Raw genomic sequence first — 18737 nt, forward strand, 5'->3', positions numbered from 1 at the left:
GCCTACACTTAGTTCTTGTTCTGATTCTCTGTCATGATCACTTTCTTATATAAGCTCATCGTCAAAGGTATTTTATCTTGCAACTTCATCTTCATCATCAGGTTTGTCATATTATTATATAACCTGAACTATAGCTCGAATCTCATCTTAGGTAAGACGATTTAGGCTTTTCACGTATATCTGATTCCTAAAATTTACTGTATTTTAATATATCTAGAAATAATAATAAACGTAAAATTTATTTTATGCAAGCAGAATAATATATTAGGTTATCAAAATAAACTTACATAACTACACGCGTGGTGTATTTCGTTCACCGTTTGATGTCACACAACAGTGTTTTTATCACTGATCAACCTATCCGTCCAATGCAAGAACAAGACTGGCGGAACGAGTTAAGGACACTTCAATTATAGGTTATATGAGCACGAAGCGTGGGGGAAGGGATCCCAAGGTCATTTACATTCTGTTTATTGTAAATGGTGTAGTTTTCACACCAGCGCATGTAGTTAAAGGTTAAAGAAATATGAAAGGGAATGTTCCAATGAACATACGCTTCGGTTGATAAAGACTAAAACTAAGTTTTCAGCACATGTTAATTAATGTTTCTGGTTACTATTTACACCTGCTTCGAAGGTCTATTTGTCTATAGTGCTTCAAGATTCTCAACTCAGAACTCTACTATTAGTTTGTTAGGATGCACTTTGACACGTCACTATATTTTTATTACGTCGTTTGTAACACACCAGTAGGCGTTCACTCTCATTTGAAGCACTTTACTTTGAAATCTTTCCAAAATGGCTAAATTTGAGTTTCCTGTAGTACCCCATAACTGGATACCGTATGCCTAGATGAACTTGAGCATTATTTTGTATAATAACAATTTGTTGCATATAGAAAACTGGGACCTTCTGCCAAACATACAGCATAATTTATGTAATTGTAGATCACGTTGTTCTCTCTTTACAAATATATGTTGTTCCCAATTTAATCTAGATGTATGCAAAGATATTTAACTGTATCTGCGTGATTCAATATGTTTATTGTTGAATTTTACAAAAGAACGATTTTCTGTTCTAATTCTCAAGTTATACCTGTATGAAATGATTTACTCATTTTTTTTCGTTCTCCATATTTTTAGCCCATTTTCTTTTATGACCAGTTCTGTTGTCGGTTGGCAGATACTTTTGTGGAATGTACGTGTAGGTAATGATTATATGATTATATCATGAGCATAACAAGTGTAGATCCTAACACACTTCCTTGAGGGACGCCTGCTTGAATTGGTTGTATTTTTGTGGATGCATCTTGGTGTTCAAATAAAAAGTGTTCAATCTTTAAGTAAGACTTCAGTACTTTTCATATTGCTGATTTTTTTTATTGCCCCAAATGCCAGACTTTATCAAATGCTTGAAATTTGTCTAAGAATATCTTTTCCCCTCTAGATCTCTGTTTATTTGATTTACTACCCTGTGTACGTGTTTGTTTCTGAATCCGAAATGATAATCTTGAATTAGGTTATTTAAATGGATAATTTCATGTAGTTTCTTTATGAACATTTTCTCAAAAACTTTAGAGAGCTCTGGTAGTTAGTTAATAGGATGGTACGACGAGACTTTTGCGGATTTACCTGATTTTGAATCATGATTTTTTGGCAATTTTTCAATAATTAGGGAAGTATCCTGTTATAATTATTGCGTTGAATATTTTTGTTGTAGTTCTGTTGACTATCAATGGCAATTTTTGTAGCTCTGTGCCCGTTATCAGATCGAATCCTGATGCTCACTCTAGTAAGGGTGTGTGTGTGCATCAGCACTTTTAGTTTGTGGCATTCCTAAATAGCTGAGAAGATTTAGAATCAAAAGTATATTGGGATAAATTAGATAACGTTGAAGATCTCTAAATCCTACGATAATAGATGAAAGTAAAAACAGCTCTTAGCTGAACATACTGAACACAATTAACTTGGTTATCGAAACACGCATCAGACAGTGTAATTGTGAGTGTTGGTGTAGTGGTAGTGTAAACAGTGTGTTCAGTATGTATATCACCAACGGTTCCAAAAATTTTAACTCAGTAGCTAAACAAAGTTTAAAATAATGAATGGAGATCACTTTCTAGATTAATTAGAAACAGCTTTGTGAATTATTTCAGTTCTAAACTTGTAAGTAAGCTCTCGCGAAAGGTTTTATTAAAAAGTTTCAATATATACTATAGATTAATACAATTTTCTAAGAATATCTCTATTTTCATAGTGTACAACTTACCGTTAAACCTGGTGGTCCTAGTAGGCCAGGTGGTCCAGGAGCACCAATAGCACCAATTGGTCCTGGTTGTCCCGGTTGGCCAGGTTGTCCGATTGGACCAGGATGACCTTTACTTCCTGGTGGTCCCTCTATTCCAGGAATTCCCGCGACTCCTGGTAAACCGGGTATACCTCTAGGTCCAGTGAAACCTCTGGGACCCTACAAAATGAAAAAAAGTTTATTTTGAGTTTTGCTAATTTGTTAAAATGACCACACAATATTATTAACGTAAAATGAAAACATTGTAGTATTTTAATGTGAATAACAACCAAACTGAAAATTACGATTTTCATTTCGTCGATTTAAATCAATATAACTGAAATTATATTTACCATTTCACCAGGTAATCCCGGAGATCCAGCGGGCCCTTCTTCTCCTTGTGGTCCATCATGGCCCGCATGACCCTTTTCGCCTGGATTTCCCGTGAATCCCCTTTCACCCTTGTCCCCAGGTAGTCCTGGCAATCCAATCTGACCTTGTTCACCTTTTGCTCCCATAGGTCCAGGTATACCCCTTTCTCCTTCACCACCGGCACGACCTCTTCTTCCTTCTCGACCAGGGAGACCAGGGATGCCTCTTATACCTGGCAAACCCTAAAAAATTTTCGTATTTCTTAATGCTATAGATCAAAAGCCTTAATCATGGAGTTTTTAACAATCATATCTTAAAAAATAAAATGTCCTCAATGCATCGTTCACTATTTATATGTTTCTCACTGAACTATGTGAATTTAATGTAATTAGTAATAGGAATATATAAGGAACTTACCGGCTCTCCACTATCCCCTGGCTCTCCTTTAGCACCTTGTGGACCGGGCGGACCTTGAGGACCTGGAACACCTGTGAGTCCCATAGGGCCTTCAATGCCCCTCATCGACATCTTTAACATTGATTCAAACAGCTGTATTTATCAATTGAAAATTTAAATTGAAAAAATAATGATAATGAGATTTAAATTTTTTTATTTTTATCAAATAATACGAAAGATGTTTGTTTATGATTGCCATTTATGGAGATTACAAATGAAATTTTATCAAAATACAACTAAGGCTTATTTGGTTGGAAAAACTCTAATAACATAATAATTAAAGATTAGTCAATGTGAGTTGAAACTTTTTTTATTATTCTTAGCAATAAATATTGATTCGGATAATTATGTCCGGGGATAGTTTTAGTTTGTTTAGATTTTATTATTAATTTAATTCTCAACGTGTTTCCAGTTTTTCCACCTTTTTTATTCATTTTAACGTTCGTTAAAAAGCTGGTGGCGTCCAATTTAATATTAAATGTTTACTCTATCTGAGTACCAGTTATTTATATACTCCAGCTCCCGAATAACACTTCCTGAGGAAGAGTCTCCTGCCGGGATATTAAAGTTATAAACAATAGAAGAAACAGAGAAATTACGTAAATATAGGTCTACGTGACAAGGTCAGAACTACACAGTTGTGGACACAATTAATGGTTCCCAGTTTGAGCAGCTCATTATAAACATCACCCTTTTATTACCCATATCATCCTCCTTTGCCTCTATACGGGCCTTGCAACTGTTTGTAAAGCGATCTATTCGTTCGTTATAGTTAGTAATTTATAAGTAATTCACTTACAATCGCCTAAAATCAAAAGTTTCAAAAATGGTTCCAATCCGTTTCGTTTTAGTAAAGAAACTCGATTCAATAGTTGTTTCACTGTTAGTGAACCTGCCCAGCGAGCCTATTTAGATATTCATTTTTACATAAATGAATCAAAATTTTTCTATATTTGACTTTAGTCCTGTAGGAAATGATTTTTTTAAATGTATCGTCTTTTCTAACGATTAATCGAATAGGACGGGATTCATTTCGAAAATCGGGGTTTCCAAAACAAAATTGAATCAACCATTTCAGATACTCGCGTTAACTTGAACACTTATCACCACGAATGCTACATAGAGCTTGCACTGTAGCTTTTCTTCTTCGAAAGTAAAAAACAAAACAGTCATGGTCGTCTGGAATCTACATTTTCGAATTAGTGAACGAATGACGTTACTTTCTAGAATGAAATATTATGTAGATTGTACTTTATTGAATGAGTGCTACTAGGAAGAACCGAAATTATTATTCCTCGTTATAGTATTGATCAAATATTATAATTACCATGTGTTGTGAAAGTAGTTGTCTAAAAGTTTCTGTTTGGGTATCTGGTCCTTTTTCATTTCCTTGTGCGTTTAACTAGAATGAACAAGAAGGTTATGTACATACTTGTAGCTTATGGTATAGCAACATTTTTGTTTGAATTACTGATTATGTGTAAGCTTTACCGGAATCATAAAAACATGTCCGGGTGGTCCGGGTATTCCTGGTGTACCATAAATTCCATCTCTACCAGGCTCTCCTTTAGGTCCCGGAGGCCCCTGAGGTCCTGGAGGTCCGGGATAACCTCTGATGCCAGGAGGTCCTCTGATACCGTATGAGTTGGGAATTATCGGAGAAGTAACACTATCTGGAAACTTATAAGTGATTTAAAATTAATATACAATATAATAACAAATGGGTAGTAATACATTAGAAACATTTTTTTATCCTCTATTGGGATGGTAAACCTATGTGTACATTCTCAGTTTACCCACGGTTTCTGAAAACGATACATTGTTTATAGAAATGCGTGTCAGACAGGGTAATTGTGATATTAGTATGATGCTAGTAGAAAAATGATTTGCTTTTAACATCCAATATTGGATTATTCTAAACAGAGTGGAGTCTCCATTTTAACACACTTACCTCGAAATTTGGTGAAATTGTACTTAATTCTACAATAAAACTTTCATCTGTAGTATTATAGCTCTCATTGTTTTCAGTTGTATCAGTATATTCTGGAACATCAATATTTGCCAGAGTAGCAGTTTCGATCTCAGATGATGAAACCATGTGACTGACTCCTATCGAATTAAATCTATTTTCCCGATTCAATTGTAGGCTACCTCCTCCTTCTAACAAAGAATTATCCATGCTTCCAAATATATTTTTTTGTTCTCTTTCACTTGATACTAGATGAACACCTGAGGAATCTGAAACATATATGCTTAAATTAATTAAAGTTCATTTTTAATTGAACAGACAATAAATGATTGTCCAAACTGCTGCAAAATACTGGATTATCATGAGTTATAGACGTATTTTTTAAAATACGTATAGTACAAAATTAACAATATTTGTAGCTATAAACAGAGAAACACCACTCAATTAAAAATTTCTCTCCTCACGGTATTATGCCTTTTATTAGTTTCAAAATCCGAGAATAACTTACTGTGGAGCATAATGCTTTCTGCTCGTTTGAGTCATCAAAAATTGATTGGTAAAATTGTAGTGCATTTCATCACCAAATAGAAAATCCATTAAGCAATTTCAACAGACTGAAAATATGTTCAAAAGAAAAAGAGCTTGTCCGTCGCGTGTATCTGACGACCATGCCAGTGGTCGAAGTAAGCTTTGTTGTCTACCAAAACAACCGAGAACTTGGTATACCGCAACCAACTGTGTGGAAAGCTCTGAGACGGCGTTTACAAAGATAATCGTCTCAAAAATTATACATAATGACGATAACACCCTACAAGTTTTAGCATCAGAGTAAGTGTCCACTTTAGAGGGAAAGGTGGCAGATTCAATATTCTAATATGTATATTGCGAAACCTTCCTTCAACATTGCAACATGAAAAGATAATATATAATTCAAAAAATGTTTTTTAATTATATTTAAGTCGAAGATTTATAAAATCAAATAGTATCTACATTCAAGTTACTATAAAAAATTTAAATTATAAACAAACATATGACTACACTACTAATTTAACTAACATGTATAAGAATGAATGTACAAGTATTTTTAATTTTAGAATGACATATCCATACAAAAAACTATAATTAAAATCATTGGATTTTATATTGTATTTTATCTTTCAATACCTAAGTAACTTCTGAAATTGAAATTGTTAGGTACCTGTCTTCTTGCGAACTCTCATTTTTTCTAAAATTATATAGAATCATCTGATGCCTTCTATCGGTACTTTGAGCTAGTTATCAGTTTTGTGGGGGGTATGCTGTTAATCTGGCCCCTCAACCCTTCTCTTTTCTCCGGGCTTAGGACCGGTAACAGTGCCACTATGTTACTCAGTCCACCCAGAAGCACTGCAGGTTCAAAGACTATTGCATATCTTTAATCTCACAAGAAAACAGTATAGTATGACTATCTCGACTGAGAAAGAACCATGTGTATGACAACATATAATAATATATATAATAACGAGTCGCTTGTGCACCTGTGTTGTATCATTATCACCTAAAATTAAAAGCTACTGTTGCGCTAAAACGACCATTCCCTTTATCAATTTTTTTTATTCTGCCATTAAATTTATTTTTGAAATACTAGTATATTTGCCAAGTGGTTTCAAAGTCAGTGATATATAAGTGGATTCAATAGAAATTATGAGTAACTAAGATTTGTGGAAAGTCAAGTTATGGGATCAACTTACAAATGGTTTTAAGATGCTGTTCAAATACGCAAAATAAAAACAGTTCACTCAGTTGGGTGAAGATTGAACCGTATACGGAGGTTAAGAATGCCCATCATTTATATAAACGTTTTGTTTACGTTTATTTTGATGAAAACTATTATTATTCTTACCTTCTGTTTCTCTTGATAGTTCATATCCGACATTTGCGCTGTTTGTTCTGTTAAAGCTAATGGAAACCTTTGCGCCAAAATTAGTTACGGAAAATACACAGTCAGGTGCATAAGATTTGCACATTTCGTAAGCATCATCTGGTCTTGGAATAATTTTGATCATTTGAATGTCTCCCTAATAACAAAGTGATATTGTAATAAAATTGAGTGTAAGATGTTGTTGACATAGATAGAGAGAAATTTTAATAAAAATTATTATCCAAACTTTTGTGCACTGTTTTTCTGAAATAAGTTATCTTTGAACATAGATGCAATCTATATCAATAAGTGTTTAGTTTGTTAGTTAGTTTGGAAAAATGGATGATAAGGAATTTTATATGTTGATAAAGCATTGACGTTTGGTAAAAAATATTGTTTAAGCCAAAGCTTGGTTTGATAAACATTATTCAAACCTAACCCCAGGAAAACGAACTATTGGAAAGTGGTTTGCTAAATTTGACGAGGTGAAATGCGCAGCTCTGTTCAAAGAGGGTGCCACGCGAGGTTACAATCGAACAAAAACAACAAAAAATTGATGGTTCTGATCAGTATTTGGAGCTATTAAATTGTAATAAACCTAAAACTTTACATTACTATGTGACAATGGATGAAACATGGCTGTATCATTTCAAATCAATCGATATTCAGCCGAGTAGACTGCACGCACCGTACAAGTTGGCTGGTGAGGCTATTGCATCAGTATTTTGGGATGCACATGATATAATATTCATCGACTACCTTACAAAGAGATAAACCTGAAACGAAGGTTACTACATAGCGTTCTTGGAGCGTTGGAAGAATGAAATCGCCGAAAACGGCCCCGTTTGAAAGAGACGAAACTAATGTTTCATCAAGAAAATCCACTTTGTCACAAATCAATGATTTTTTTCTATGCTAGACTAATAACTAATGTTGTCGTCTTCGACTGTCCTATGTATTGAAGTTTCTACTATTTTATTCATATCTAATGAATATCATATATGTTTTTGCTTATAATACAAATTGAAAAAAAATATTTTTGTAGCTAAATAACTGCTAAAAAACAACGTTTTAATTTCTGACCAAAAGCTAATAATCTACACATATATTTTTATTTCAACCTTAAAAATTTTTCACTGACTCTCTTGGTTCAATTGAGTTGAATTCTTAGTAATTGATATACGCATTTTTGCGAACGACACTGGTTCGACAATTTACAATGAACAATCTTGATATTATCTACTCTCTGCAATAAAATCTGAACAAATTACACATAACATTAAAAATTCTCAAAGCCTCTCAAGTTACAATTCGATATATTCGAAAAATACAAATTTGTGTCTAAAGAGATCGAATGAAAGGTTTGTCTCGAAAGTTTTCTACATAAAGAAACAAAATATTTTTTCCATTATAATCTTTATTTTTCAACGTAGTCTCCTTTTAAATCAATATACTTAGTCCAACGAAGATCTATCCTTTTTAACTCTTCCAAATAGACATTTACATGAAGCTTTGAAGTTAGGGATAGCTCCGGAACAAAAAACAAGATTTAGATGGTGATAAAAAATGTATAATAATAAATACCGAAAAATGTGACAATAATATAAAAGTTAGTATGTTATCAGGATCACTTAAAATTCAATGGTTTTGTAACGCTGTGCATTTCGAGAAATGTGTGATTCCGTTCTAACTGTGATTTTTTGTATTCAAAATTTCAAGATTTTAAAATTTAACTTTTCTAACTTTTTTATGCATATTATTCATCTATTTTACTGTAAAAATAAAACTCTAAGAGGAATTTACTACAACTTCAAAGTATCACGAGCAAGACACAAATGTCGGATTTTGAGTTCCACGGTACTGACTCATTTATCCACGGTACTGACATGGTAACTTAAGATATTAAACAACAAGTGCATCAATTTTCCTCAGTTTGATCATAAACATTAGAATTTATAAGGTAATTAGTTTAAATCATTTGTTACGACAAAAAAAATTAATAATTTATCGGTAAATTCTAGGAATGGACATGACACGGTACTGACATGGTAACTTAAGATATTAAACAACAAGTGCATCAATTTTCCTCAGTTTGATCATAAACATTAGAATTTATAAGGTAATTAGTTTAAATCATTTGTTACGACAAAAAAAATTATTAATTTATCGGTAAATTCTAGGAATGGACATGACACGGTACTGACATTCAAGTGATGTAGTATAAGTTTTCTTTAAGTGGCAAGTTATATTGTATAAAAATAATGTTTAAATATCTTAAGAATTATTCAATTAACACAAAATTTTTATTAATTGATTATTAATTAATGACTAGTACAAAAAAACAATACAGGACATTGAATATCACAGTTAGAACGGAATCACCCATATGTGCCGACAAATTATATAATAAGGAAAGTTACTGACTCACCAACAATTAATTTCTCTCTCTACCACTAATAAGAAACAACAACTAAGTGCGAAAGAATGAGAAAAAACTGGCTCTATGCTTTGGGAATAAAATCTAGCGCAAAATCCGTCCGAAGACGTAACAGCGCGAAAAATTACACGTTTGATTCATTGAAGATATAAATGTAGAAATTTGCCTTTCGAAAATACGTGTTTTTGTTATAAATTATATTATATTAAATAAATATCCGTTTTAACTTTCTTACATAATTGAATGGAAAATGTTTCATGCAAAAATTGGTTAGAAACAATTAAATTTTTACAAAATGAATAATAAACAATATATTGAATACATTTTGTCAATTGACAAATCTTCTCAATTTTTCTCTTTCAAACAATAACAAATTTTTTAATTTCAATCACTTTCCATTCTTCGGCTATTCTACATTATGAAATTTAGAAAATTTGCGATTTTCTCCAATCTAGTTGTAGCTTGTTGATCAAATTCTAAGCGTTTCTGCTTTTGATCTTCTGAGAGAACATGTACATGTACAGGAGATTGAACTTTTTTTAATACAATTATCGAACAATCTATTTCAAGTTCACGTGATGCTCCTTTTAACTCATTTTCCGACTTTCTCAAAACCATTTCTATGAAGTTGTGCAGTTGTATACAAATAAAATAATGTTCAGCTCCTATCAATAAATTATAGTAGTTTTATCTTCTGAACATATAACAATATGTCGAGTTCTTTCTGGGACATCTGGTAAGAAATTGATTGTATTAGTACAACTTTTGTATCTTGTATAAGGTACAAAACTAACAGAGGAAGAAATTGAAGAAAACAGCGGTTTTAACTCTAATACCATGCTCATTTAGGTACACCTATTATTTCTGCTTTCATACATTGAATATAAAATTATAAAAATAGAATAAAGAATTCCAAATACTAACTTTATAATATCCTTCATTAGCCATTTGATATCCTACATTAATTACACCGGAAGTACTGAGCTCTGAGTTTAGTGGTCTTAATAGGGATTTTGTTATGATTTGATGACAATCGATGATGGCCGTTATAGAGTCTCCTTTCACGCTAAATGCCACTCTGTGCCATCTGAAATAAGAATTTATTATAATAAAAATAATTATATATAATTACTAATATTTTGTTTCATCCATTATATCAATTCAATTGACGATATTCGCCTCCAAGTCACTTTTAAATGCTATTAAACCGAGAATGTCCATGTAGTTCTTCTACATGTATTGTGTGGTATTGTGTATGTATTGTGTGGCTGATAACTTACCAAACGTGATTCTTTCATTAAAAAAATTAATTATTAAACAAATGTTTTTTCACTATAATGAAAATCTTGTTAATCCCAAGGACACAGTTGTCACATTATCATTTTTTGCGAAAAAATGTCATCATTTCTTTCTGAAAGCTTTAAGAATGAGAGAATATTTTTGACTTTTCCTTACATCCAAAGTATCTATTAGATTACAGTATATCAAGTTAACATCGGTAAAAATAATCAAATCATTTATTACTGTATCTATTTGAAGTAATAAATCTTATAACTATTGAGACGTTTACAGTATCTCAAAGGATAACCAGTGAATTTTTCTAAAAAGTTCTAAAAGACTCCGACTTCTCTTATATTTAATCTTAAAATTCTTGCCCGTTCCTCACTAAGTTGGATATCCAACGTAAGATGGCCAGTCTCCATTTCCTACTGATACATCGTTTAATTCACTTTCCACTTAACTTTGAGAGATACAAAAAGAAAGGACCTTTATTGAGAATGTACTCAACTTTTTTCCAAACTAAAATGAAAAACAAGAAAAATTTTCTCCGGTTTATACAAAGGTATTGGAAGGAATATTGGGTAGACTAAGAGATCCGTTATTATCCGGTTTAAAGAGCACAAATTGTTAAAAAAATGTATCCAATACTAAATTGTTGGATGCATTTGAAAGCATTGAAATTGCTAAATTAAAGAAAAGCTTAAATAAGCCTTAAAGTCCACTATATAGTTAATAAATGTGAAGATTACGGCTGGAATTAATTTTCGCGGGAGAAGTTTTATTGGTGGAGAAATTCAGTATAAAACAGATAAGTCAAGTTATCAGGTTTTAGTTTACATTCAGCCTCTCTCAGACGATAATTTGGTTATCGAAACGCGCATCAGACAGTGTACGAGTAATTGTGTAAGTGTTGGTGTAGTGGTAGTGTAAATAGTGGGTTCATCCGTTCCTTGCTAATATTTTCATTTAATCTAGGGTTTTTCTTTCCTAATTTCGCATCTCTCTGTATCAAATTTCTTCTCCTTCTTTTTCCTTGCAACTTTATCAGTTTCAATTCAATTATCTCTACATTTCTACGTTTATCCCAATTTGTTTTCCCTACCGTTCTTCTTGTCACTTTAGTTCTCAGATATTCTCACGTTACTTTCTCTAGTTTCTAAATTTGCATATTATTTCATTCGTATTTTCATACCTGTGATTAAAATTTGTGATCATTACTTCAATTTCTTCTAGTATTCACTTCCAATCATAAGCTTTCACTAGTTTCTGAATTTGCTATCAATATTTTCTGTCTAAAGGATTGAATAGGTGTATGAAGGAATTTCTTTTCTTCGTTGAATAGAGTTTTTGAGGGAACGACCCTTTATTGATATTTTAACAAAGGATATTGGTTCACAAGTCCTTACAATAATAAGAATCATGAGCTTGATAGTAAAAATATTGTAACACGTTGTAGTTATCTTTACATCAAAATAGCGGGAAACAGTCTTTGGCCGCGTAATTTTTGTCGTTTTCCATTTTATTACCGACTGATCCCGCTTCCGCTCTCGCGCGCTGATGGCTACTCGATGAAAATTCGCAGTGTCGTGCCTCAAGCGAGGTAGTAGCGTGAAGTACTTCCACTTTTGATACCTGTCTCAATGGGACTGTAACATTGGTTAAATCCTTCCTATATCTTGATCGATTTCAGATTTGTCTCTCTGTACATTTCATTAGTTACCAAACTACAGGAACAAGATCCGGTAAGCACACAGAAACACATGAAACATTGAAGAAATTGCGAGACATTAAAAACGCTTCTTATTAATCACGTGTGAAAACCTGTTACCATAAAGGTTACAGTTAACGTCCTTAACAATTAGCACTCTTTGACTCGTTCCGGTGGTTGTCAAGAACGACCGATCGATATCACGGCTCTGCATTCACCCATAAAATATTGGTGGGTAGAAAAGAGCGTTCATCAAAACGTTGCGATAATTCAAATAATGGGGACCAAACATGTAATTTTTTACAATACCAAAGCTGCTACTGAAGTGTGATCAAAAGATCATCCACAAATTCACGGTAAACCATTGAATTTTACCCCATTTGCACGTTTTCTCCCATCGCCATATTGTGAGACTATACCGCTCAGGACATACATTCAATCTATGAACCCTACAACAGTTACAATCTTCTCACGTTACTGGAATGAAAATGTCAGCGGTCACAGATTTGATTATTGTGGATATAAGAGGAAAGTACTCATAGATGTTTATGTCCACAGAAGCATTCTGCTATTAATTGTCAACCAATGTGAAATCCAACTCGCACATAGCCTTCAAAAGACCTATATATCTTCTTCATTTCAGCTAAGTGTACTAGCAATATTCCTGGCTCTAGATGATACTCTATAGGCAGAAATTGACCATGCTTGAGTCTATGTCTTTATATACTCATATCTTAGAGACCTCAATTTCTCAATAGTGTATGGAAGGTACGTTTTTTTGTAATAATTACGTTAAGAATAATAATTTAACTTACTCTCCGTCATCTACTGCCGCTTCAAAATTAATTAGATTATTTTCTTCAGGAAGTTCCTCATTGTCTTCATAAAAAATACTAACTTCACTACCAAGCGTGACGGAGAGCTGTTCATCTCCATTTTCGGTGAATAGCGTGAAGAGTGGAAACGATTGATCTGAAAAAACATAGACCATTAAAATCATTTAATAATAATGAGGTTCATGAGATTAACTAAAGGTTAGAATAAACTTTCACAGTATCACCAAAGAGCTCCCTCCACATTTTGATACCATTGTCAGAGAATCTATCGATGAAATATTTCTAGATCACAGTCAAATAATATTCTGGGTGAGGTTATTTGAAGAAGAAGGGTTTCACCATTTCTAAGAAATTGCCCAAGAAGATAGTGTAGAAGATGTTGGTTTTTTGAAGGTTTGTTCATGATGATTCAAAAAGACATTTGTTTTTGAAAAAAGTTAACTAGGGCTGCATTTGATGGTCTGAATAGAAAATTCGAAGTTACTAGAATAATGAACAATCGTATTCTGGACTTTTGGAAGAATTATGAGGAATCTAATCAAGTACAAACTCAAACCTCTGCAGTTTCAAAACTTGTTTGTAAATCGATCTTTTATTCCAGATCTATGTCCATATTTTACCTTTAATCGTTTCGTTTTCTCCTCACGTGTGTTCAAGTTCAATTCCTAAGTTTAGACTAGGAGCTTTTTGTTTTATATTTTTGAATAATATCGTCCAAGGTCACTTACTCAGATCACGTATAATTTTGAATCTGTGTGCGCTTCATGTCATTGGGCGTCTAATCATCACAACAAAAAACTTATGGACAAATGTAGGAAATACAAGGAAACAACTAATTGATTAATGTTCCGCCCGGAAATAGTAGATTCAGTATAAACATAACTGAACTGTTTACTATCAAAAGAAAAGTGTGTTGTTTCTATATTTAGTATCATGTGGTGGAATTATAAACTTAATTATGAGGTCCAGTTTAAATAGATAAGTTCAAACTAATGGATGGGTACAATTTTGATATCTTCTTAAAACAATTTAAAAGAATAAATGGTTATGGAAAAAGTTTTTATAACGAGTTTGGAAACTCACCTGGAGCGGGACGAGCTACAATCAATATGGAAAAATCTTTGGGAAAACCATCTGGAAAATATTCCTGTGTTGTTATAGATATTTTAGCCTGTTCACTCCATCTGAAAATTAAAAGTTCTGTGTTAGTTTTTGGTTTCACTGTCGCGAATACTTTATTTATACGAGGGCTAACTGAAAAGTTTCCGACCTAAACCAAAAGATGTAAGTGCTTTTTAATATAAGTTGAGAAATATGTTTGCGTTGAGAGATTCTCACGAGAACCTGTTTTTTGTGAAGATTTTTCTGAAAATAGAAAAAACTGGACATTGAGCTGTCATTAATTATTTATTTTTGAGGCCCTACGTAAATGAAAGAGAAGTTAAACGCTGTGTACCAAGACTCTACACCATCATGTTCGCCCGGAAGCTTTTGGATAGCTGAATTCAAACGTGGCCGTATTAGCTTCACTGACGACGAACGTTTGGAAAAACTGTTGCAACCAGTGAATCAATAGAATACATTTGCCATATACTGGAAATCGTATCTTTTTACACACTTAAAATTCTGAATTGTATTTCGAATCGGTTGGCCAATCATCTTATTTACCAGATCTGGCTAGTTTAATAATAAAATGATTATGGAAAAAATATCTTGTGTTTTTTCAGATAACCCACGCATAGTAGTGAATAATATTCAAGTTAAGTATTTGTAAATTTCATTATATTATTATTTTAAAATATTTTTTCATCGAGTAAAGCTCGTATGTTCCTTTGTTCTGACGAAGATATGTCGATCAGTTTGTCCTATATAGGAACGAGGACAATCCAAGCAAGAACTTTAAAACACTCCACGCTGTTCATTGTATATATATCGTGGGGTTTGAATATATGGAGTTGAGGTAACGATTTGTTCATCAATTTTATAGAGTTATATAAAATGGAACTAAACATTTAAAATACATCTTCAAAAATTAAATTATACTGATCGTTCTATCGATTCCAATAAAGTTTTCATCAGTTTTTTTTTAACTTTCTTGTGGCCTTTTTTCAATATCAAATCCTATACCTCTTAAAAAGTCACTGATTACAATTGAAGATTTATCATCTATATTGATAAAATAATCAGTCTTTTTCTAAGGTAATAGTTATGAGATATGGTATTTAAAGAAACTATTGAGCTGAAATTACCGACTACATTTCACATACAAACGAATTAATTATTTAAAATTTCAAAATTTTGATTAGAAGCTATAGACTTTTTAAAGATTTCTAAATACAATGTAGTGCGATGCAAGGCACTGGAATCCATTACGACTAAATGGGTAACAAATAACTTACATAACAATATGTTGTTATATATCCATATTAATATTTACCTGTAAGCCCAATCTCGTTTCTCGGGATACTCATCTTCTCCAGTATCATTCATACATCGTCCCAAAAGTCTAATGATCCCAAGTGGCTCTTCATAAAGATTTGATACTTCTATTAGATCCACACCTAACAAACAATATCTAGGATTATTATGCTATCACTTATATTTTTTTACATGCAGTCTGATACGAAAAGATTTTCCAAAAAAATATACAGGTTGCTTCTAAATTTATAAGGAAAAAATCAAGTGGGTGATGTCACACTTAAAAGGTGGCGAGTGAAATAAATTTTAGTTTTTATGTTTCAGTCATAATGTTGAAATATTTGAAATTTTCGCGTAATTGCAATTACCACATTCATTTGGGTCTACTTTATTGTTTTCTAAAATTTGTCCAGGCTATATCAGATGCTGATACAAATAAGAGATTACCTTATAGGATTGCATTCAACAACTCGTGTACAACAGTGTAAAAAAATATCAAGAGTGTAAACAATAATTATTTAACATATTTCGATGGACACTTTTTCATACACACATACACTCTAGCTTCCATAATTGTGAGTAAACTAACAACTTAGAGATTATTATTCTTTAAAAAAGTCTAGCAAACAAACTATTGGGGGGACTGAACTGAACATTTGAGAATATTACTTCATAGGAAAAATTTGTGTGGTTATTGTTGACTCAAACATGTATAGAAGTAGGTTATTCCGAGGCATTGGGTTCACATGAATGGAGTGATACGTTGTCTGAAATAGTCCGATACAATCTTCAAAGTAAAATCGAAACTTTGAGAAACAACAATATTCATTCTATTGAAAGCAGTTCTAAGCTAGGAGATGATATAACAGCATCAGATAGATATAAAGTATGTCTTTTAAACAAAGGTTTAAAACAATTTATTCATTTTGTTGAAGCTTTGGTACATATTTATGGTGCAGGGGTTGAATAATGAAAAATTGTAGTTTAAACTCTATTTTTTCACGTTAATGATTCTTCTAGTATAAATATATGTTTTTAGAGCAAAAAGAATTACATTTTTGCAAAATTTGAATAAAGCATCATATATCTAATTACATTCGTTCTTAAAAATTTTAATACGAATAGAAGATTCGTGGTAGAAGCTCAATTTCTAATTAAGATGATTGAAGTACACGGTTCTGATCATATGTAGAATATTTTTACCAATTTTACCGATCTCAGCTTATGCACAGAGAACAGAAATTGGACTGATTTGATCTGATAAAAATTATGGTAGATGAGAAGTCTCAAAAAATCACATGAAGCGGTTGATGCGTTCAACTCCTATGTTTTGGAGGTACCACAATCGGAATGGATAAAATTCTTCGAAAATTAGTTCAAACGCATGCAAATATGTATTGATCTTAATGGAAAATATTTTAGAAAACAATAAAGCCATATTCAATTATAAATATTTGTTTTTATTTGTCTATTTCAAAACTTAAGTAGCAACCCTCGTGATTAATTGGGTTGTAACAATCTTAAATGCCCAAATTCTACAATAAATAGAATATTCAACGTAGATAACCCAACAAACAAAACTATAAAATTCTTCAATATTTGACAAATTAATAGTTACTGTCGCTCCGTTTTTGACAAATCTAAGAAAAGTTTTTTTTCTCTATTTTATATGGTAATTATGAAGATATGATTGATATAATATGTTATTAGTGTTATCCCTTACCTTCGTTTTCAAAATATTCCGCTGCATCTCCTACAATGGCTGTTAATACTATCAAACACAAGAAACATGGAAGACCGTCAAAGTTAATCCGAAATCGAGTCCAGATAGTTGTCCTAAACCGCATGACTAACTACTATTTAGATACAAATACGTTTAAAATGATGCTGAACTCTCATGCCTATCTCACTGATTTCATTTCCACACTTCTAATGCATTTCGCACATTTCCTATTACGAATCGAAACAAATTATTATGTTAATTGATCGTTATCATGACTTAAATTGAAGTTGTAAATATGTGTGGCGAGTGTCCAAACATAAACTCAATTATTCAATTAAAATACTCAAGTTAATCAGGAGCCATTGAACTTATTAATTGCATCGTTGAGCTAAATAAGAAACTATGCTCTGCAACACTAATAAACAAAAAAAAGATTTTTTTGTTTATATCGCGTGTATTGGGATCAATGTTTTAGAAATAGCGTTGAGCTTGTTTTTATGAGAAATTATATTTGTATTGACGGTTGTATGTCATTTAATGATAATATTATATTACCATATTGCGAGAATTCAGGACAAACCAAAAAATTTTATATGAGGATACAGCATTTGTTGCACTGTCATTTGGTCAATGGCGCTTTTCTCCAAACTCCAGCCAGTGACCACATTAGGTGGTCATTTCAAAAGTTACGAAACTTTCTACAGTAAATTCTCTATTCATACTGCTATTTCTGGTAGCACTGTGTAGCAGGGTTAGACTACTTTAATATTTCAAAGAAATAAAATTCCTTTTAGTTAAAGTATCAGTCATAATATTTTAGGAAATTACTTTTGACGGTATTTTGTCTTCATGAAATTTTTACCAGAGCATTTACATTTCTCCTAATTGTTGACAGAACGCTATAAATATTTATAAAAAAAAAATGAATTTTTCCATTTCATCAGTCTTAAAATTTCAACAGAATAAATAAAATAAATAAACAATCAATAATATACAATACCAGAACGAAATTCCATTACCAATAGTCTGCCAAAGCGAAAAACGTGTCCGTGCGAGTGCAAGTAAGACAGTAATATAGAAACCTGCAGGCTAGAGTGAGAGTGTTTATTGGAGATCTGTGGACTTCATTAGACATAGATTTAAAATGATACATAATGCAATAGATTTTGGATTTTAATCTTGTTGAAACATCATTTTTGAAAGATTTTTTATCAAGGATACTGTAGGAAAATATTAAAACGCGTATTTTTTTCTTTTAGGAGTGACAATTTGTAGGTCTATTGCTGTTATCTGTACCTGTGACGTACTTTTATATTTCTTACTTCACATTTCGAAGGTTCTAACACAGGTAT

The 18737-nt window shown here is 32.2% G+C and overlaps 1 protein-coding gene across 2 annotated transcripts in view; it reads right to left on the reverse strand.

Moving 5' to 3' along the window:
- LOC130902223 (collagen alpha-1(XI) chain-like) overlaps nt 1–18737 on the reverse strand; it is a 44844-nt gene that overhangs the window by 18181 nt on the left and 7926 nt on the right. Inside the window, exons 1-12 of one of the 2 annotated variants that reach the window (XM_057814173.1) lie at nt 17386–17918; nt 15682–15805; nt 14328–14428; nt 13224–13380; nt 10344–10506; nt 6965–7139; nt 5065–5351; nt 4605–4793; nt 4441–4515; nt 3075–3185; nt 2639–2899; nt 2268–2465 (exon numbers count right to left, since the gene is read on the reverse strand). In XM_057814173.1, the coding sequence (XP_057670156.1) occupies nt 2268–2465; nt 2639–2899; nt 3075–3185; nt 4441–4515; nt 4605–4793; nt 5065–5351; nt 6965–7139; nt 10344–10506; nt 13224–13380; nt 14328–14428; nt 15682–15805; nt 17386–17509 (1965 nt within the window). In that variant the 5' untranslated portion in view covers nt 17510–17918. Of the gene's footprint in view, nt 1–2267; nt 2466–2638; nt 2900–3074; nt 3207–4440; nt 4516–4604; nt 4794–5064; nt 5352–6964; nt 7140–10343; nt 10507–13223; nt 13381–14327; nt 14429–15681; nt 15806–17385; nt 17919–18737 lie in introns of those variants that run through there. The other variant, XM_057814171.1, reaches the window with a different exon arrangement.

The sequence above is a fragment of the Diorhabda carinulata genome, chromosome X (genome assembly GCF_026250575.1).
Source record: "Diorhabda carinulata isolate Delta chromosome X, icDioCari1.1, whole genome shotgun sequence".
Taxonomy (NCBI): Eukaryota; Metazoa; Arthropoda; class Insecta; order Coleoptera; family Chrysomelidae; genus Diorhabda; species Diorhabda carinulata.